The sequence below is a fragment of the Vigna umbellata genome, chromosome 4 (genome assembly GCF_029865625.1).
Source record: "Vigna umbellata cultivar VRB3 chromosome 4, Vumbellata_1.0, whole genome shotgun sequence".
Lineage (NCBI taxonomy): Eukaryota > Viridiplantae > Streptophyta > Magnoliopsida > Fabales > Fabaceae > Vigna > Vigna umbellata.
This window is the reverse complement of record NC_142168.1, coordinates 34,695,518-34,716,593: the sequence shown is the minus strand read 5'-3', so window position 1 is coordinate 34,716,593 and position 21,076 is coordinate 34,695,518. Positions and strand designations below refer to the sequence as shown.

General features: G+C 34.5%; 2 protein-coding genes and 1 pseudogene across 4 annotated transcripts; all 3 read right to left on the bottom strand.

The window, feature by feature from the left end:
• Positions 1 to 340: 340 nt before the first annotated feature.
• On the bottom strand, positions 341 to 4,051 carry LOC124842881 (putative disease resistance RPP13-like protein 1; annotated as a pseudogene).
• Positions 4,052 to 7,280: 3,229 nt separating this feature from the next.
• Positions 7,281 to 11,092, bottom strand: LOC148199996 (putative disease resistance RPP13-like protein 1). Its single transcript, XM_088113472.1, has one exon. It carries the CDS (start codon positions 10,752 to 10,754, stop codon positions 7,281 to 7,283), a length of 3,474 nt encoding a protein of 1,157 aa, XP_087969598.1. The 5' UTR covers positions 10,755 to 11,092.
• A 652-nt stretch (positions 11,093 to 11,744) lies between these two features.
• On the bottom strand, positions 11,745 to 19,922 carry LOC124842886 (ATPase E1-E2 type family protein / haloacid dehalogenase-like hydrolase family protein). Of its 3 annotated transcripts, none has more exons than XM_088111371.1 (11): positions 18,837 to 19,915; positions 16,885 to 18,245; positions 16,082 to 16,195; positions 15,708 to 15,984; positions 15,265 to 15,353; positions 15,072 to 15,180; positions 14,766 to 14,996; positions 14,514 to 14,639; positions 13,575 to 13,673; positions 12,928 to 13,119; positions 11,745 to 12,628 (listed from the first exon to the last, which is right to left on the bottom strand). In XM_088111371.1, exons 1-11 carry the CDS (start codon positions 19,230 to 19,232, stop codon positions 12,032 to 12,034), a joined length of 3,591 nt encoding a protein of 1,196 aa, XP_087967497.1. In that variant the 5' UTR covers positions 19,233 to 19,915; the 3' UTR covers positions 11,745 to 12,031. The 3 variants fall into 3 exon arrangements, with proteins under 3 accessions (XP_087967497.1, XP_087967498.1, XP_087967499.1); XM_088111372.1 differs by having other exon boundaries at positions 16,082 to 16,192; positions 18,837 to 19,914; XM_088111373.1 differs by lacking the exon at positions 14,766 to 14,996 and having other exon boundaries at positions 18,837 to 19,922.
• Between the last annotated feature and the right edge of the window lie 1,154 nt (positions 19,923 to 21,076).

Here is a 21,076-nt window from a genome sequence, read left to right as displayed (position 1 = left end):
ATCTTCAAAACTACAAAAATATTCTTTACTTTTACTCTTCATTTATAACCATTACATTATCACCGGAATAATTTGCGCTAAATCGTTATACGTAATGAGTTAATCATATAAAAAAATTTATTCTTCTGTGTCTTGTTCGTACAGAACTTTTTTAAAGCCATTTTATATTTTGAAGAAACAACTAATGATCCTTAATTAATGTGTATAATCAATTGCAACAACTCGTTGAGATGACATATGTGCAAAGGAGTTAAAAGATAAAGAACTAGAATGAATAAAAATTTAAAAATAAAAGATAAACAAGTTTAAGTTTACGAATTTAGTAAAAAGAAAAAATAAATTGACTCGAAATAAATATTTTCTAGAATTTATAAATAAAACACTAACCATGCAATTTCTTCACAACAATCGGTCTTTCATCTTGTCAGTAGACAAATAATAATTTGTACTATTTAAAAAATTCATCTTTTAATTTTTTTCATCATTCAAACAAATAAATAAAATTCCAAACTAAGATATCTGATGCCGAAGCCCTGCAATTAGAATGTGAGAAGGTGCACATCTAATTTTGAACTTCTGCTTCATCTTATTACCCAACTACCAGATTTTGAATGTGAGCAATCCTTCTCCAATCTTTGCCTTCTGGCTTCTGACAACGCTGCTCGAGCAATGGACAACGCCGAATACGAAGAGAAGAGATGGATTCGGGCAGACCCTCCTCAGGTAAGCATTGGAGGTTACCGCAATCAAAAAGTGTGAGAGAGGAGAGGTTATAGAGAAAATTGTAGTCTAGCCTTTTCAGATTTCGGCAATGATTGATACTTAAAGAAGTAAGAGATGGTGGCAGCAAAACTTCACCGGGAAAAGACTCAACCTCCAAATTTTCAATAGTCAAGCTTTCAAGACATGTGTTGACATCCAAGTTCCCTCGCAGGGAGGCGATAAGTTTTATACTTGAAAGAGACATGACTTTTACCTTTGATGGCAAACCTCCATCTGGGAACTTCTCCACTTTTGGACAATTAATTATCGTCAGTTCAGTTAGGGATGGAAATGCTGCAGATAATCCTTCACCGGGAAATGATTCAAATTGAGGACATTCACGGATTGACATTACCTCGAGATGATTATGAGCGTGCTCTTGTGAAATTCTTTGTAGGTTTTGGCATCCTTCCAGATGAAGAAAACGGAGAATTGGAAAGGAATTTAGCTCAAAGATTGTAAGAGAGTCGCAACCATCATTAATTATCATTTCTTCAATGAAATCATAATGGGTCATGGGAATATTCACACGTGGGCATGAACTAGTTCTCAAGAGTTCAAGCGCTGATGTGTCTTCGATGTCTTCGCTAATGATGAGGTTATCACATGACTCAATATCTAGTTCCTTTAAATGAAGAAGTTGCTTTGACAGACCTTTCAACTTGGGACATTCATAGATAAAAAGACCTCGAAGACGTGGAAAAGAAGTAGTTTTACATTCCCATTCTTCCCATTCCTTCATGTTGTAGAATTCCAATCTTTCCAAGGATTTGAATGAAGAAGAGTTGCTCCCATAAAATTCAGTACCAATGCTCACTATTCCATCAAATCCGTCAATCCTAAGGGTCTTCAGAGATGACAATAGTCCAAGGGGAGGCAAACATAGGCAATATTTACAATCCTCTAAGTCTAAGGATACCAAATTTGATAACGAATTATCGAATACCCAACTTGGAAATTGTGTACCACAATAGCTCCTGAATGAAAGATGCTCCAACTGATTAGAAGGTTGTAGATTCTCAAGCACTTTCTCCTCTTTCCTTGGATCATCGGGGATGTAATTTGAATTCCATATTAACTTTAGCTTCACAAGCTGTTTATTTTTCAAATTTGCTTCTAATGCATCCAAAGGATTCACAATATTTTGCAGCTCATTAATTGATAGCCTTCCATGAAGATTGATTCCACTTAGCTGCTTAATACTGAACTCACTATTTCTACCGACACAAAACATATTCAGTACATGAAGATTCTTCACCTGTTCAAAATGCATTGGCATCTTTGTCAATTTTGTATCTTCAAATTCCAGGCAACGCAATTTGGTGAGTTTACGCAAACTTGAAGGCAATTCCTTCAAATAAAAACAATAATTCAACTTCAATATCAGCAAGTTATAGAGCAAACCTACTGAGTCAGGTAGTTTTTGTACCCTAGTATGAGAAAGGTCCAATGAATGGAGATGTTTAAGATCACCAATAGAATCAGGGACCTCTTTGAAGTGATGATATCCATTCAAAGATAAGACGCGTAAAAACTTCAACTTGAAGAATTCATGTATCAAAATCTCGAATCGACGACCGTCACCATTATTAATTCCAATCGGAAGAAATGAACGTAGTCTTTTAGCATCCCTTAAACTACCTAAACCATCAAAATATTTTACATCACACAAATATAACTCTTTGAGAGCAAATGAAAAATGACGGGTTGTTTTGGGTACACAATCTCCTTTATCAAATTTCAACCTGAAACAGAATTCTGTATAAACATATTTTGCCAAATCATTTAGAAGGTCATGCATGGAGAAATGCATTTTGATGTTTGACTGAAGAAAGAAAGACCTCGTTAGCAAATCATCAAAATATTGTTCACCAATTTCTTCTAAATTGTTGTTTTGCGGAGAGTAATGGAGAAAACCTTCGGCCATCCACAACAAAATTAATTCGTTTTTGTCAAACCCATAATTTTTGGGAAATACTGCACAATAAGCAAAGCACCTTTTGAGGTGAGAAGGAAGGTGCTGATAACTCAATAGTAGAGCAGGAATAATTTCGACTTCTTTCGGCAAGTCCCATATGTCGCTTTTCAATACGCCTTTCCAATCTGAAAGGGATGACTTTGTACAGAGAAGACTTCCAATTGTTTTCAAAGCAAGAGGTAATCCTTTGCACTTCTCAACTATCCTTTTACCAATCTCTTTTTTCTGATCATTCAATTCAATATCATCACCTTTTAGAGCTTGCTCTTCAAAAACTTTTCAGCATTCATCTTTTTCTAACTGCTTTAGGCGATGCACTTTAGATCTCATGTTAGAAGCAACTTTCTCAAGACGTGTTGTGACAAGAATTCTACTTCCTGGAGCCCCATAGCTAAGAGGAGTTCGCACAGCTTCCCATTCTTCTCGCCTTTCGCTCCAAACATCATCCAAAACCAGAAGAAATTTCTTTCCGGATACTTTTTCTTTCAATCTTCCATGAACCATTTCTAGGTCTCCGCTATCATCTTTAGATTTTGTAATTGCCTGAAGAATTGTTTTTGTGACTGTCAAAATATCAAAATGATCTGAAACACAGACCCATGCTTTACTAACAAATTTAGCATCGTCCACCTTGGGGTGATTGTATACATGTTGGACGAGTGTGGTCTTACCCAACCCACCCATACCCACAATAGAAAGTATTGATGGTTGGTTACAGATGTCAGTTTCCGATGTGAGCCAGTTAATGATCATTTCTTTGTCAGTATCTCTGCCATAAATAACACTTTCAGCCACCAAAGAAGTTGATGGCAATTTTTGTGAGACTGTACTACCTGATCTATCACCAGAATAAGTACCCTCTTTCAAACCAAGAGCACCCTTTTGCCCTGTAAGGTATTCTAACTTTTCTAGGACTTCTTTCAACCCCGAGTCAATTTTCCTGTTAAATGATCTGAAAGTAGCATTGAAGAAGTTTGATACCTTGTAAATGACGGTTTGAGGTTCTGATTCAGCTTCCACTTGGCATCTGGTGATTTCATAATCAATTTCGTCCAAGAGATCTTCTGCATCGAAGACAGCCTCTTTGACAGAAAAAAGCCATGATTTCACGTGTGGATCTCTGAACTGCTTCTGTTCTGCATCATCGGCCAGAGCATTGAGTGAGTGGAGCATGATGTTCAAATTTCGGAGCAGCTTATCATCAAGTTTTCTTCCACGAAAGAAGTCAACGAATTGAGGAGAAGCCAGCCTGTCGAATGCAACCTGAAGAAAAGCGGAAGGAAGAGCACCACCAACAAGCTCTGCTGCCATGATAGGAGTTGGAGATGGAAGTTTAACAGGGATAATGGACAGGGATTCTGTACTGACGAAATGAGTAGTTAGCTAGCATTGGATAAGTTTGATTGAGCAATATCAAATGTGATCACTTGGTTATTCATTCAACGGTTGTGATGAATGAAAGTACGAAATTCTAAATAGAGAGGTTTGTAGGTCCCAGTGAAGCAATAATTGTTGAATCTTTCGGATAAGAAAAATGTTCAGAGCTCCATGAAATGGATGTCTGATAATAAGAAATTGGCAGGGACATCTGACTTGGCATACAATATTTTAAAACCAACGGTTGCCTTTTGATTTTTTCTCCTTATCCATGCTCACATTTGTGCCATACATAAAATTTCTCTGCATCAGGCTTGATTTTTCTAAATATAATACCATTTAGGGATTCATGTACTTCGTTGGTTTTCCTTTTGTTTCATAAGGTTAATAACATGTTTCTAGATATACTTTTAGTTCAGTTATTACTTTGGTAAAATTTTAGTCTTGTAAATAATAAAATTCAGATTTGATTTACAGTTTTATTTTTTGATTAAAATTAAAGACTTATTATTATAATAGAGGCTATAATAATGATAAATTTGTCTTATATAATTTAAATTTAAATTATTCTTAATTATAGAATTATTGAGAATAGAACGTTATTAATTTGGATAAATCAATATATATGTAGTTATGTGTATAAGATAAAGATTAAAGGATTTCATTTTCAAATTACACATATAAAGAGTACATATGCTGTATATTACTATTGAAGTGATTTATAGCAATTAAGATTTGGGAAATTAAGGATTTGTAAAGAGGTGAGAGCATGGCAGCAAACCTTCACTTGGAAAGGACTCCACATCCACCTTTTCAATACACAACCATGTAAAATATACTACACATACCTCTCTGTATGCAAATGATTTTCTGTAACTAACTCTCTAATTCCATCGAATGAAACAAACCTTTAAATAGCCGCAAATTATAACACACCTGAACACAAAATAATACTAATACACCGATCTTAACAAAAACAGAACGAAAAACATAAACCAACGGCAATAGAAAATAAATAAAATAAAACTCAAACGAAATTACAAATAAACCATTCAAATTTAAATTTATTTCAACAAAACTCTTGTAAAAACTTAAATTTTTCCATCATTCATTCTTATCAGCATCTTGCATACTATTTGTTCTTTTACTTCCTACGGATTTGAGTTCCACACTTCCTTCCTTTATTTTATTTTCTTTTGGATAAAATAAAAACGGACATGAATATGTTTGTTTCTTTTATGATTGACCAGGTTCTTTACTAGTTCAATGGCCTACATGTTGTCTATTCGGATCACCATATGCTCTTCTTGTCTTATTTCCAGTTTGCTTAGTAGATTTCTAAGCCAAATTGCATGTCATATACTCAAGATGCTGCAAGGTACTCGGCTTCATATGTCGACAATGTCACAATAATAAGTTTTTTATTCAAAAGCCAAGTGAAGGTAGTGTTCCTGATAAAGAAAACATAGTCTCTCGTGCTTTTTCGGTCATCTATGTTTCCACACCTGTCCGAGTATCATTGAGCCGGTAATCATCCAACTTGATATAAACTGCTATTGTTCCTTTCACGTATCTTAATATTCTTTTAGTGAGAGTACTTGGACTCCTCCATAAACCGACTTGTAATCCCCATGCTTAGCATCAAGTCTAGCCTCATGTTTGTCAAGTATCTCAAATTTTCAATTAAACTGTGATACATGCTTGCATTAACTCGATCTTTATCTATGTGTTTAGACAGTTTTGTGTCAGCTTCCATCCGATATAAACTGGGTTTTCCTTCATATTTGTTCATATTTGATTTTCCTTCAATGAATAGTAGTTTTTCTAAATCTTTGATGATTGGGCATTCAGTTTTTAGTTTGCAGCCTTGCATCATACTAGTTTCAGTTTTTAATGTAGAATTTTCTCTTATTAAGAGTTAAGGATGATTCTTTTATTCATAGGAATTTAATATAGGTAGGAGGAGGTTTTCAACAACCCACACACACTACTCAACTAATTGAGTTAGATGACCCCTGTGGTAAACATGATTCTCTTATATAGTTTGTAATTTTGCAGAAAGGAAAACTTCTCTGTAACTACAATTTTTATCATGCAAGAAATTACAGAAAATACATAATTGAACTTTTTCTTTTATGGATCTTATAATTTAGTAATTTTTTTAATAAAAACAACATTACAAAAATATTATTAAAATGTTTTATTAACTTTATTCAAGAGAAAGAACAGTCTAAAAATATTATTAAAAGTTTTTAGTATTGTTTATTTTATAACAATTGAAATGTTATTTTAAAACCTTTGGTAGTATTTTTGTAATAAAGGAAATATTGTAAAAATGTTACTAATATTAACGTTTTACAACATTAACAAAGATCACTAAATTATTTATTAAAGAATGAAATAAAATTCTATTTTTAAATAAACATTGGTGTTATCTTTACACCGTACCATAAATTAATACAGTGAGAGAAAAATTGTAATAAAAGAACTTGGTGATGGAGAAAAGATGGAAGTACATAAATACTAAAAGCTTCTTATATGATTCATGTAATGTATAGACATAATTCCAAAAGTTATGTAGAGTGACCAAGTCCAATATGAGTTAATTATATCGTTATACATCATCAGTTAATCATATAATAAAAATCTTTAATCTTCTGTGTCTTGTTCGGACAGAACTTTTTAAAAGCCAATTTATATTTTGAAGAAACAACTAATGATTGTATAATCAGTTGCAACAACTCGTTGGAGATGACATATGTGCAAAGGAATTAAAAGATAAATGAATAAAAAAATAAAGTAAAAGATAAACAACTTTAAGTTTACAAATTTAGTAAAAAAAAAATTCTTCACTCAAAATAAATATTTTCTATATATGAATTTATAAATAAAAGACCAACCACAAGCAAATTTCGTACAACAACCGCTCTTTCATCTTATCATTCCACAAATAATAATTCGTACCATTTAAAAAATTAATCTTTTATTTTTCTTCATCGTTCAAACAAATAAATAAAATTCCAAATTAAGAGATCTGATGCCACTCTAACAGAAAAAACATCAAAACAAAGAAGAGTTTGTCGAAGCCATGCAATTACAGAGTGAGAAGAATTAACACCTGTTAGCAAGTCAGCATCTAATTCTGAACTTCTGCTTCATCTTATTACCCAACACTCAGATTTTGAATGTGAGCAATCTTTCTCCAATCTTTGCCTTCTGGCTTCTGACAACGCTGCTCCAGCAATGGACAACGCCAAATATAAAGAGAAGAGATGGATTTGGGCAGACCCTCCTCAGGTAAGCATTGGAGTTTAGGGCAACCACTAAGTGTGAGAGAGGAGAGGTTATAGAAATCCTTGTAGTTTAGCTTTTTGAGATTTCGGCAACGATCGATTCTTAAAGAAGTAAGAGAAGGTGGCAGCAAAACTTCATCGGGAAAAGACTTCACATCAAGAGAGTAAATAGATAAGCTTTGAAGACATGTGTTGACATCCAAGGTCTCTCGCAGGGAGACGATAAGTTTTAAACTTGAAAGAGACATGTGTTTTACGTTTGATGGCAAACCTCCATCTGGGAACTTCTCCACTTTTGGACAATTAACTATATGAAGATGAGTAAGAGATGGAAATGCTGCAGATAATCCTTCACCGGGAAATGATTCAAATTGAGGACATTCACCCACTGACATTACCTTGAGATGATTATGAGCGTGCTCTTGGGAAACTCTTTGTAGGTTTTTGCATCTATGGAGAGAAAGATTACGGAGCATTGGAAAGGAATTTAGCTGAAAGATTGTAAGAGAGTCGCAACCACTATTAATTGTCATTTCTTCAATGAAATCATAATGGGTCATGGGAATATTCACAAGTCGGCATGAACGAGTTCTCAAGAGTTCAAGCGCTGATGTGTCTTCACTGTGTTCACTAATGACGAGGTTACCACATGACTCAATAAAGAGTTCCTTTAAATGAAGAAGTTGCTCTGACAGACCTTTCAACTTAGGACATCGAACAATAACAAGATGTCGAAGACGTGGAAAAGAAGTAGTTTTACATTCCCATTCTTCCCATTTCTTCATTTTGTAGAATTTCAATATTTCCAAGGACTTGAATGAAGAAGAGTTGCTCCCAAAAACTTCAGCACCAATCCTCACTATTCCATCAAGTCGTGTAATCTGGAGGGTCTTCAGAGATGACAATAGTCCAAGGGAAGGCAAACATAGGCAATATTTACAGTTTTTTAACTCTAAGGATACTAAATTTGATAACGAATTATCGAATACCCAACTTGGAAATTTTGTACCACAATAGCTCCTGATTAAAAGATGCTCCAACTGATTAGAAGGTTGTAGATTCTCAAGCACTTTCTTCACTTTCCTTCGATCATTGGGGATGTGATTCGAATTCCATAGTAACTTTAGCCCCACAAGGTGTTTATCTTTCAAATTTGCTTCTAATGCATCCAAAGGATTCTCAATATTTTGCAGCTCATTAATTGATAGCCTTTCATGAAGATTGATTCCACCTAGATGCTTAATACTTAACTCATTATTTCTACCGACACAAAACTTATTCAGTACATGAAGATTCTTCAACTCTCCAAAATGCATTGGCATCTTTTTCACTTTTGTATCTTCAAATTCCAGGCAACGCAATTTGGTGAGTCTATGCAAACTTGAAGGCAATTCCTTCAAATATGAACAATAATTCAACTTCAATATCAGCAAGTTATAGAGCAAACCTACTGAGTAAGGTAGTTTTCGAATTCTAGTACGAGAAAGGTCCAATGAATGGAGATGTTTAAGATCACCAACAGAATCAGGGATCTCTTTGAAGTGATAATATCCATTCAAAGATAAGACGCGTAAAAACTTCAACTTAGAGAATTCACGTATCAAAATCTTGAATCGAGAAGAAAGAACGTTACCATATTTACCGTCATATACAATTGGAAGAAATGAACGCAGTCTTTTAGCGTCCCTTAAACTACCTAAACCATCAAAATATTTTACATCACAATAGTATAAGTCTCTGAGAGCAAATGAAAAATGACGGGTTGTTTTGGGTACACAATCTCCTTTATCAAATTTCAACCTGAAACAGAATTCTGCATAAACATATTTTGCCAAATCGTTCAGAAGGTCATGCATGGAGAAATGCATTTTGATGTTTGACCGAAGAAAGAAAGACCTCGTTAGCAAATCATCAAAATATTGTTCACCAATTTCTTCTAAATTGTTGTTCTGCGGAGAGTAATGGAGAAAACCTTCAGCCATCCATAGCAAAATTAATTCTTTCTTATCAAATTCATAATCTTTTGGAAATAATGCACAATAAGCAAAGCATCTCTTCAGATGAGAAGGAAGGTGCTGATAACTCAATAGTAGAGCAGGGATAATTTCAACTTCTTTTGGTAACTGCCATATGTCGCTTTCCGATACGCTTTTCCAATATGAGCTTGATGACTTTGTTCGGAGAAGACTTCCAATTGTTTTCAAAGCAAGTGGTAATCCTTTGCACTTCTTAACTATGCTTCTACCAATCTTCTTTTTCTCATCATTCAATTCAAGATCATCATCTTTTAGTGCTTGTTTTTCAAAAACCTTCCAGCATTCATCCTCTTCTAATTCCTTTAGGTGATACACTTCAGATCTCATGTTAGAAGCAACTTTCTCAATACGTGTTGTGACAAGAATTCTACTCTCTGGAGCCCCATAGCTAAGAGGAGTTCGCACAGCTTCCCATTCTTCTTGTCTTTCGTTCCAAACATCATCCAAAACAAGAAGAAATTTCCTTCCTGATATTTTTTCTTTCAATCTTCCATGAACCATTTCTAGGTCTCCGCTATCATCTTTTGATTTAGTGATTGCCTCAAGAATTGTTTTTGTCACTGTCAAAACATCAAAATGATCAGAAATACAAACCCAAGCTTTGATATCAAATTGAGCCTCCTCAATCTTTGGGTCATTGTATACATGTTGGGCGAGTGAGGTCTTACCCAACCCACCCATTCCCACAATGGAAAGTATTGATGGATGGTTATGAGTGTCAGTTTCAGATGTGAGCCAGTTACAAATCTTTTCTTTGTCCGCATCTCTGCCATAAAAACCACCTTCAACTACCAAAGAAGATGATGGCAATTTCTGTGAGACTTTACCACCTGAGCTATCAGCAGAATAAGTACCCTCTTTCAATCCAAGAGCACCCTTTTGCTTTGCAAGATATTCTAGTTTTTCTAGGACTTCTTTCATCTCTGATTCAATTTTCTTGTTAAACGAATTGAAAGTAGAGTTGAAGAAATTTGATACCTTGTAAGTAAAGGTTTGAGGTTCGGATTGAGCTTCCACTTGGCATCTGGTGAGTTCATAATCTATTTCACCCAAGAGATCCTCTGCATCAAAGACAGCCTCTTTGACAGAAAAAAGCCATGCTTTAACGTTTGGATCTGTGAACTGCTTCTGTTCTGCATCATGAGCGAGAGCATTGATGGAGTGCAGCATGATGCTCAAGTTGCCGAGCAGCTTATCATCAAGTTTTCTTCCACGAAAGAAGTCTAGGAATTGAGGAGAAGCCAGCCTGTCGAATGCAACCTGAAGAAAAGCGGAAAGAAGAGCACCACCAACAAGTTCTGCTGCCATGGTTGGAATTGGATTGGAGTGGATGCTGAATGGAAGTGTGTAATTTGAAATCGAAGTTTACGAACTGTAATTCAGTGAAGAGATACTATACGGATGAAATCAGTAATTAGTGACATCGGATAAGTGTGACTAAGCAATATAAGATGTGAGCAGTTAGATATTCATTCAACGGCTGTGATGAATGAAAGTATGAAATGGAAAGCGGATTGTGGGACCCAGTGAAGCAATAATTGTTGACCCTTTCTGATCATAAAATGTTCACAGCTGTAATCCATGAATGGATGTCTGACAATAACAATTCAGCCGTGACAAATAAAAAGGAAAAAAAAAAAGCCGTGTCATCTTACTTCCTCTATGATTGTTAATTTAGATAAGTGGTATTAATGGTTTTCATGATATTTTGATTTATCTATGATAAGTTGAAAAAATTTATAGCCTCAGACCCTGCAGTTATTTTACAATGAAAACATAAAACAATAACCTTTTAAGTATCACGAACTTTAAGTCCTCTTGAATAAACTGTTTTCATGTAGTTGCAACATGGTTCTTTCTTGAACATAGGAATATTGTAGAAATTCTTATTCTCATTTTAGAAGTGTCAGTCATCTAACATGGAACTTAGATCAATCTCTGCAAATATCCAAGTTGAGAAAATTAAATGGTCTTGTGAAGTTTGTAGAATCCTATTGTATGTCACTATGAAATTTGTTAATTGTTCATTTATATGTCGAGCTTTAGTCATACTTCTTAAATTTTCTTCTATCTTCATTTTCAACACCTATGCTTTTGTGTGGATAGCTTATAATAATTTCTTACAGATGAACATTCTATTATAACTATATCTCATCTAACCACATTTTGACATGGCTTCATTTCCATTAAATACTAAACTTTCTTTCTTCCAACATGTATTTATTATGCACTAGTTTGAACCTCACTGAAATACAGAGGTATGTCATGTTTCTAGTTGTTTTTGGAACTTCCATCAGATAATAAAATTTACGTATAAAATATATTGTAAAACATCTATTGCTTCTTCCATTAACAAATACAATGACCGTTTTCGGTACAACAAATACTCAAGCTTTACATAGCTAATCTACATCAGGTGACTGCTACCTCTTCTAACTTTATAAACAAATGGAAACCCAAGGAAGAAAAGAAAAAAAATTAAAAATTAAAAGCTATTGGCAATTCTCACTACTTCAATGCCCCTTTGCAAGAAATCAAATACAATTTCAAGGGTCTAAGAATGTAGTTTTAGAAGCATTTACATTTCACAACTCCCTTTGCTTCAATCTCTCTCTGAGGTGTATTAGTTTTCCTTGGACCTGTTTAGGTAAGTCATCATCAGATAAGCCAATTTCAATCCCTTCTACTTGTTTTCTCTGTATAATATCATGGTACATTGGAAGAAACCGACTTTGGAAAGACCTATAGGAGAAATAGGGTAGCAGCACACAAACAACAACCAAAAGGGTTACTAGCCAATAGAGACCACTGGGAGCACATGCTTCCACAAAAACCTTGTAAGATGTTGTGGATATTGCTGGAGATAAGTAACCATAGACCAACACAAATACATACCAGAAAGCGATGCTGCCCCATATAAAAAAATGTTGTATCCAAGTAAAGTAATTTATGGATAATGCCATTTGGCAATTCACAGTCCACACCACACATGTATACATTGTGACCCCAAGTATTTCAAAATCAACCACCTTACCATCTCTTCTGAAGGCTTGATTCAACACAGAATTAGTGGTTAAGAAGAATATCACTAAAGAACTAAGGACTCCATTCAACATCCACCCAAGAATTCGGGGCCAGCTGAACAGGGTGTCTTCTACTCCCTCTAGATATAGAAAGGGATACTGTAAAACAGACCATATGATTATTGATTAGCACAGAAGCTTGGCTTTCAACCAATCTTTATTTAAAATCAAGAGCAACAGGAGAAATCAGTAGACATGTCAGCCATACAATAGCATTAGAATTTTACAGAGTAATGTGTTAGCTAGATTTCATCCTAAAATCAATGTTGCTATACAACCATTATAGTGCCACAATAATGCTTAAATATGTCTTCTAAGAAGAAGAACCATATATGTCTATCTGCTGATTCTTAAATATCCTTTAAAAGCAAATTTAAAAAAAGCAATATATATAATACCTTTAGGCAAAGTTTGGCAGAAACATCCTGATCAAAAACACCTAGAGCGATCACTGGAAGTGAAGTGAAGAAGACATTGTAAAATGACATGTACCAATCATTGTAAGCAGCTTGACCAGAGAAAGAAGCATACGCCTCAAACCAAAAAAGGGTAAATCCAAATGCAATGTTTTTATAGAAAAAATAGCATATCTGCATAAAAAAATTCAACAAGTTATCAGCAGCAATTTTTTTTGGGGACAAAGTTGCCTCTTTTTTATCTAGACAAGTATGATCCCAAACACATGTACTCTTACATAGCAGACAGAAAATTATAAGATCTTTTTCATCTGGACTAAACCAATCTACTCACGGAGAGTAAAAATTTTGAGGAAAAAGGGCAAAATAATTAATAAGTTTTATACAGCTGTCTCTTTCTTATGTTAACAGACTTCTATGTAAGAAGCAACTAGAACTTCTTGTAAAACTAGTTTTCAAATAATCAAATAAAGTTTTTTTTCTATCTTTTACGTTACTTCTTGAATGTTGTTATTCTCTCTTTTCTGTAACCTCAGAACATTGAGGAAACTAAAGTTGAACTGTCAAAGCATTGAGTAGGTGAACACTAAATCTTTAAGACTGAGAAATAGATGGATGCATGGTTTTACCATCATTGATATACGCCGATAACACCAATGACCATGTACCAACAAAAGACGCTCTAGAAACCGGAATTGAGCTATTGCAAAATCACTTGCCATTACAGCCTGCAGACAAAATTTATTCACAGATATCAGAAATTGGGACCGTGTCATTCAAACTCAATTCATCATTAGCTTATCATACAAAAAAAATGGCATGTCTATTCAGAAATATTAATGAAGAGTTTAGGACTGCTGTGTGGAGTAGTTGTTACTAAATCAAATGTTTTTATATACCTATTACTTGTTATTTAATGATGCTTACTTGTATGGACAGTAATTGGCAAGACAACCTATAAGACTAGATAGTAATGTTACCCTGTTAAGAATATTTCCCAGCATTCCTCCCCACGGTAATGAATAGATATTAAATGTCAATCACACCCAACTTGGTTCAGTGTTCATAAAAAGTGTTCAATCCAAAGGCTGAGTAATAAGATCACTCCACCAATCACCAAATCCAACATAGAAAATTAAAACCAACTTCATCACAATGCTGAATTTTCTGAGTTTAGGCACTATCTACATGGCAGTCTGATTGTTATTAAACATTTTCATTGGGTTTGGCACCTGGACACAGTTTCGTAAAAATAGTCATTTCTATCAACTCTATTCTGTACATAATAACATTACTGATAACTTATGTTGCATGCCTGTTGGTCTGACAGCTTGGTTGATTATGCTCAAGTGAATTTCTCCATAATTTGAAATAATCCAAATGCAATGACATAGTAAGACAAAATGTTAAGCAGCACAAAAGCGTTAAGAACATATAGACTGCTAAGATTAAGGTAAAAAACTCTTATTTAAGCACATCATCAAGAAGTTATTATCTCATATAAGATCGTTTTCCATAAATTTGAATATAGAAGTAACTGGAATAGGCTAATAACAATATCTTCAGACCTGCATCCCTTCAGCACCACTGATACCAACTCCAATATCAGCCTCCTGAAGCATGCCAACATCATTTGCCCCGTCACCGATAGATAATGTTGTCTTCCCTGTTCCCAATTTTACCAACTTTGTAACCTGCATATTTTTTTGCTGACATGATTATAATATTTTAACAACCCAACCTATGATTATATGCAACTACTCAAGGAATGTATATTATTTATATGACAGAAATTCAAATTGCACACCCATAGTACTCACACGAGCTTTTTGTTTGGGTGAAGATCGGCAACATATGACAGAAGCACAATTAATGGCAAGCTCAAAGAAGGACCTTTCCAAATTCTTGTTAAGAGAATAATCCAAGGACTTCCCATCGATTATCAAGCCAAACCCAGAAGAACTTCCTTTATTTGCATTAGAACTCTCTTTTGCAGAGTTAATTTGTGAGATTCCTTCTCCAATTTGCTTCTTAATGCTTTCAAGAGAAGCCTAAGAAATTTTCGTATCAAAGATCTACAATAGTGACAGAAAATTAAATTCCAAATAAATTCTAAGGCCGTGTACCTTTGCTAAAGCCTGCTTGTCCCCTTGTTTTTCCAAGTATAGGATATCTGACGAATCAAGAGTGATCACTATCTGTTTCATGTCTTTTCTTAGTAAACTGCAAGCATACCTGTACAAAGAAAAGGGTGGAAAATAAATTCAATTTTATACAACCTTCTCATAAAAAGAATCTAGAACAAGCTTGGTAATGTACCCTATGTTGACAGCAGTTTCCATCTTGTCTCCAGTCAATACCCATAACTTGATTTTTGCCCGTGCAAGCTTTTCAATACACTCTGGAACCTGTATTTCCATGTCAAATAAGCTCTATTAAATAATCAAGAACAAAGGTGTTTAATAACTCTTTTTTCCTACTTCAGTGGTTTATGTCTGAAGCTGAAATTCGTTTTTTGTCAGAAACTTCCATTTTATTCTCACTGGGTATATAAATTTTAGAAAGTTGCCTTCATTCGAGTCACCCCTAGTCCACTTTAATTTCACATCAACTAGAAATATGGCTTAAATAAAACTTAGACAACTCTCATTTTACAATTTGATTTTGTGAGATTGAATTCGACCCTTTATTCAAATTCTAAAAATAATAAATGCAAAGACTTGCATGACTAGAATTAGTAAGATTAAAAAGTTTGTACTTACCCCCTTTTGCAGTCTATCCTCAACTGCAGTAGCACCAAGAAGTATCAAATCTCTTTCCATCCTATCAGCAGCTGCATCCACAAGTGCATCTCGGTCTTCTGTTACAGAAGTTTTGACCTTTGAAAACTCCTTATCCCATAACTTATATTCTTCTTCATCAAGTTCACGGTATGTGACTACAAGGGTTCTTAAACCAGCCTCGGCATACCTTTTGATATGATCCCTCGTTTCAACCTCAAATTGTCTTCCATATTGTGAGAGCCTTTCAAACATTACACTGAATATATGCAGGGAAGTACACAACTTGACATCAGTACACGCAACTTACTACTAACAACTCCATTATTCAAAAAACATGGGACAATAATTGAAACCTGTCTGCACCCTTGCATAGAAGCAATAATTGATTTTCCTCATTCCTCACTATCACTGACATTCTTTTGCGGGAACTGCTGAACTCCAAGACATGCAGAAGCTGGTACACTCTACTAGTCAAAAATTAAACCAACGAACAGTAAATTAAACACAGATTTTTAAAAATATGAAAATGCAACAAAACTATAATATGATATGTAAAGACTTGCTCAAAGCTTCTTAAATCACTCTCTCTGTGTGGACCAAATGTATCAAACAGGTCCAAACCTATCACAGTGGTTTTGCTTCTCTTTTTCAAGATATTGAATCTTACGACCTTTACTATCATCCTTTTTCAGCCAATATTCTTCCAAACATGAAAGGCTTTAATTCTTCCCCTCAATCTTTCATCCTAAAAACAGATTTAAGAGCACAGACGAGAATCTTTACCTTTACATGTGATTTTGCAGAAAAGAAAATTTCCCTATAACTATAATTTACATCATCCAAGAAATTACAAAAAATCCATAATTGAACTTATTTTCTGTTATGGGTCTTATATACAATGAAATCAGTTGAAAAGATATATGAAGATGTAAACGGAATGGCAAACCAAAACTTTGAAAATCCTATTATAATTTTGTTTTAGTGAGAATTCTGATAAAACTTTGTGACAACAGAAAGCTGAACTACTCTATTAAATAAAAATTATATAATCTAATCTGAGATGACAACTTTGGCCACCAACTTTGTTGGAAACATATCAGAAGATGGGGCTGATATGTATAACTAAAACAAAACATGGTAAAAGGAGCTAGCCAACCTGTCAACCTTTTTTCCACTTTCATAGTTCAATTCGTGCAATGATATGCTTGTTTGTGTCCTTGCAAAAAACTCAAAACCGAGCTCCCTTGCTGCTATGACAAAAGCTGCTTCATCTGGCGACTCGGCTTCATAGGAAATTTCTCTGGATTCTTTATCTTCGTCTGGAATAGCTGTGTGACAAATAGCTAAAACTCGGAAGAATTTTTGTATGAAGTCTGGATATGGTTCATTAACCCATTGCCCATTCACTAGGCGCTCATCGCTGAAATTAAAGCCCTTAACTGGATGCAGAAAATCAACTGACTCATTATTCTGGCCCAAGAAATCAGATGATCCACTATCAACATCAGATTCTCCACCTTTACTTCTCCTAGCAAGTGCCTTCTCTACTTCTGTCATACCACGACCATATGCAATGCCCCCTATTGAACATTTGACAAACTCCATTGAGTTACATGTCAAAGTACCAGTTTTGTCACTCAATATTGTGTCAACCTGGCCAAGTTCTTCATTCAAATTTGATGTACGTGCATGAGCAGGCCTATCTGATTCTTCATGATACATTTCTTGGTCTTGGTTGATGAAAATGCTCTGTAGAACTTTCACAATTTCTATGGACACGTAAAGTGATATCGGAATTAGATATCCATACAACATAATGGCAGTCAAAAAATGAAGAACAGCAGCAAGTGTTGCCCTTCTGGGATCATAGAACACTGTTGCATTGTTTGGACGAAGATACCATCTTCTATACCTTCCACCACTAATATCCTTTTTGGTCTCAATACCAAAAAAGACTGAACCAATAAAGGATATCAAAACCAAGGTACTGAAGAGGATGTAGATTATCTTATCCATTTTCCTCTCAATTTTGCTTCTCTTGGACGGAGGATCAGTGGAATTCTGCATAACTTTCGTATCATGGCCAGTAAAGATAACAATGCCATAGATAAAATCAGTGTTTTTCAACTTAGAATCTCTTAACAGGATCTGCTGCAAGGAAAGAGGATATTCTTTACCATCATGTTGTAAAGTTCCAATAAATGAGTACAGATTTTCATTAGGATCCTCACATTTAACCATAGCCCTAAACTTTTGTAGGGATTTTTCATCATGAAGATGAACTGTCACCTCCAAAGCATGCTTTAATTTTAGATTAGTTTCTCCGTCAAGATTCATAGTCTCCACATAACAAACCCCGTCACCATAGCTTGATGAAAGCAAAAGAAGATCAGCAGGAAAGTATTCATCCTTGTACACTTTAATGATATCCCCAACACGGAGTTTCTTCCATCTAGTCTCCGTAAACGTATAGTTTCTACCATATACCTGAACCTTTCTGTTGTTTGCCTCTACATCCTGAAGAAATACATGAATTTTAGCCAGGAAAACTTCTAGTCTGTGAATGATATGTAGGGTACATCAATGGGGGGAAAACCTTTCCAGAAAACACAAAGATTTAAAAGAAATCAACCAAAAGGGTGACTCGACAAAACACAAAAGTCAAGTACATCCTAAGCAAATGACTAACAGAGAAAAGAATATCCTAAGAAGGCCAAACAATTTACATAGGCATATAGCAGCACTTAATTACATGACATAATAATAATATGCAACAGAATCATCTCGTAGAATTGTCCTTTTTATGGATCAAGAAAGATGAAAATTTTCAAACACAAATTGATATGTACAAGAATTATATTATACTATATATGTTCAAAGAGAAAGGACAGTTTTGCAATACCCCTATATTCCACTTTCCAGAAAGAAAAGAGCATTCAAATATACTTTTATACCAATTAAACCATAACATAATAATTTTCTAATTTTAGAGAATTGTAAGATAATGAATGTTGTGAAACTACTCCTTGATCATCAGTAGTAACTAGTAAGGGGAAAATTACTCTCATTTTTCTATTGATTCATAACTTTTATTATACAAAACAATACCTGTTTTCTCCTCCTCCAATCTTCCACAGCTTCCTTGGCCATAGTAGCTCCAATCACAACCAGCAACGGAGCAACAATACTCAGAGCAGTAAAAGGTGCCAATGGACTAAATGAAAGACACGCAACAATGAGAAAGTAGATATTTGCAACCCTCCTGAACTGCTCAAACAAAGACTTGGGGATAAAATTAAAAGCTGTATACTTGGTTGTTGAAACATAATTGCCTCCATAACTCAAGTGAACTGCTTCAGGGTTATCTGGATCATTGCAGTACACAACCCTGGAGTACCCCTTCTGCCCAATTTGGGAATGACCATCTCTGAAACGAGATTTCAAACAAGAAAAACTGTACAATTTGCTAAAATGTATCCTTCTTTTGCTGCTCCCTCCAGGCATTTTCCAAATGGGGTGTCTAAATGTCTTATCTTCACACAAAAAACCCAGTTATTCCTCTACTTCTCCATGGGATCAAAGAAGCACCCATCATTCATAACCCCCTCAAGCACAGATTTTGATCCTCACCTTCTATAAGCAGAATGAAAGCACCAAAGTGCAGGGCCAGATACTTAAAAAAAAATAATAATAATGAAAATTAGGCCAACCCCTTCACCTAAAAATGGCTACACTCAATTAATATGAAAAGAACTACCCAACATGGCAAGTCAAAGATAAGAAAACGAAAACAGAGAAAAAACCAAACAAGCTTTGATCCCTTCAAACAAGAACACAAAACATCAACTACACCACAATCACAGCCAAAATGAGCTAGAAAAAGTGTGCTCTGAAATTTGAAAACCCCTTAAGATAAAGCTTTGGGAATTCCTTCCCCTGAATGGAAGCTGCAGATGTCTCTTCCTTGCAAGTCCAACCAAACTGTTTGTGGAGAGAGAAACAGAGAGAGAGAGAGAGAGAAAGGATCAAAAAGTAAGAGCTTGGTATGAGTAGCAGTTAACTTTGCCGCTTCTAAAAGCAAACAAATGAGAGAGACAGAGAAACATTGATAGAACCGACTACCGAGCTGGTCATTACTATTAGTTTAGTACTCTGCTAAAATTACTGTCTTGCTTCACTTCTTCACCTTTCAATTCATTCACCAAAGAAAACATAACAAAAATCAAAATAAAAGTAGACCAAAAAAACAGAAAAAAAAGAGGGGTGAATACTGAATAAAAAATTAATGACAATAATAGAAACAGTATCATAGTATAATGTACCCTTTGTTTGCATGAAGAAGAGTAGCACTTAGATCGAAAAGTTGGTGCAATCCACAAACACCTTTGACGTTTTTGTTTGTTGCTTTGTAACACGTGTTGTTACATTGACAACAACAAACCCTGATACAGATAGATACTCCTTCCTTGTCCTCTGTCACAACTCTCACTCACTTCCTCTCGTTAATATATTTTATTGCCTTCGTTCTACTTTTTCTCATTTTATTATTATTATTTCAACAATTTTATCTATCATATCTTTTCCAAATTTGGTCAAAAACTTCTGTAATTTAATTTATTTGGTATTTTAAAAATATAATTTAGTCTCTTAATTTTAAAAATCAGAACAATGGCATGTTGATTCCAACAGTAAGAAACAAGAAAAGGAGTCACCATCATCCCAGCCATGAAGAAAAAAAACTGGAAATGGACATGCAAGGTGATAACGTTTGGATATGAATAGAAACTTCCAAAAGTTACCATGACAAGTTAAGAGCATGTGACCCTGCACAACCTCACAAGTATAGGGCATGTGCCTCTGCATCTTCTTCCATTTAATATGTTGGGAAATCATATTAAACCCTTGTCATTTGCTGCTTCCTCCTCCAATATCCAACATATTATATATATATATATATATATATGTAAATCAAAAGGAAAACTTTTAGAATTTATTGTAGATGTAATACAATGAATTTGAAGGGAAGTACTTCTATCTGTTTATTCTGATTTATGCAGATTTACATCAAAAAGGAACTGTGAATTTCTTGCTCAACTTCACTCCTTAAATAAGAAAGGAAATAAGTTGATAAAAGGGAAAAATTATATTCAATTTCCTTGAATGTCATTCTCATATAGTTTTCTAAAGCGCTTTTTGTAATTTTAAATCTTACCATTAACATAATATATTTTTTATTTTATCAATTTAATCAAATCATTTGTAAAATAAAATTCATTTTTACTGTTTTTGCTTTATTTGAATAATTTTACTTTATACTTTTTTCCTTTTTTTTCACTCTATCATTAAAC

Bases quoted from the DNA above. Each gene is read 5' to 3' on its own strand.
- LOC148199996 (XM_088113472.1), bottom strand. From the start codon at position 10,754: ATGGCAGCAGAACTTGTTGGTGGTGCTCTTCTTTCCGCTTTTCTTCAG.
- LOC124842886 (XM_088111371.1), bottom strand. From the start codon at position 19,232: ATGCCTGGAGGGAGCAGCAAAAGAAGGATACATTTTAGCAAATTGTAC. The intron at 14,997-15,071 runs GTACACGGCCTT...AAAATTTCTTAG, and splicing joins ACAAGCAGGCTTTAGCAAAG to GCTTCTCTTGAAAGCATTAA. The intron at 13,674-14,513 runs GTCTGAAGATAT...TTTTGTCTGCAG, and splicing joins GTGGTGCTGAAGGGATGCAG to GCTGTAATGGCAAGTGATTT.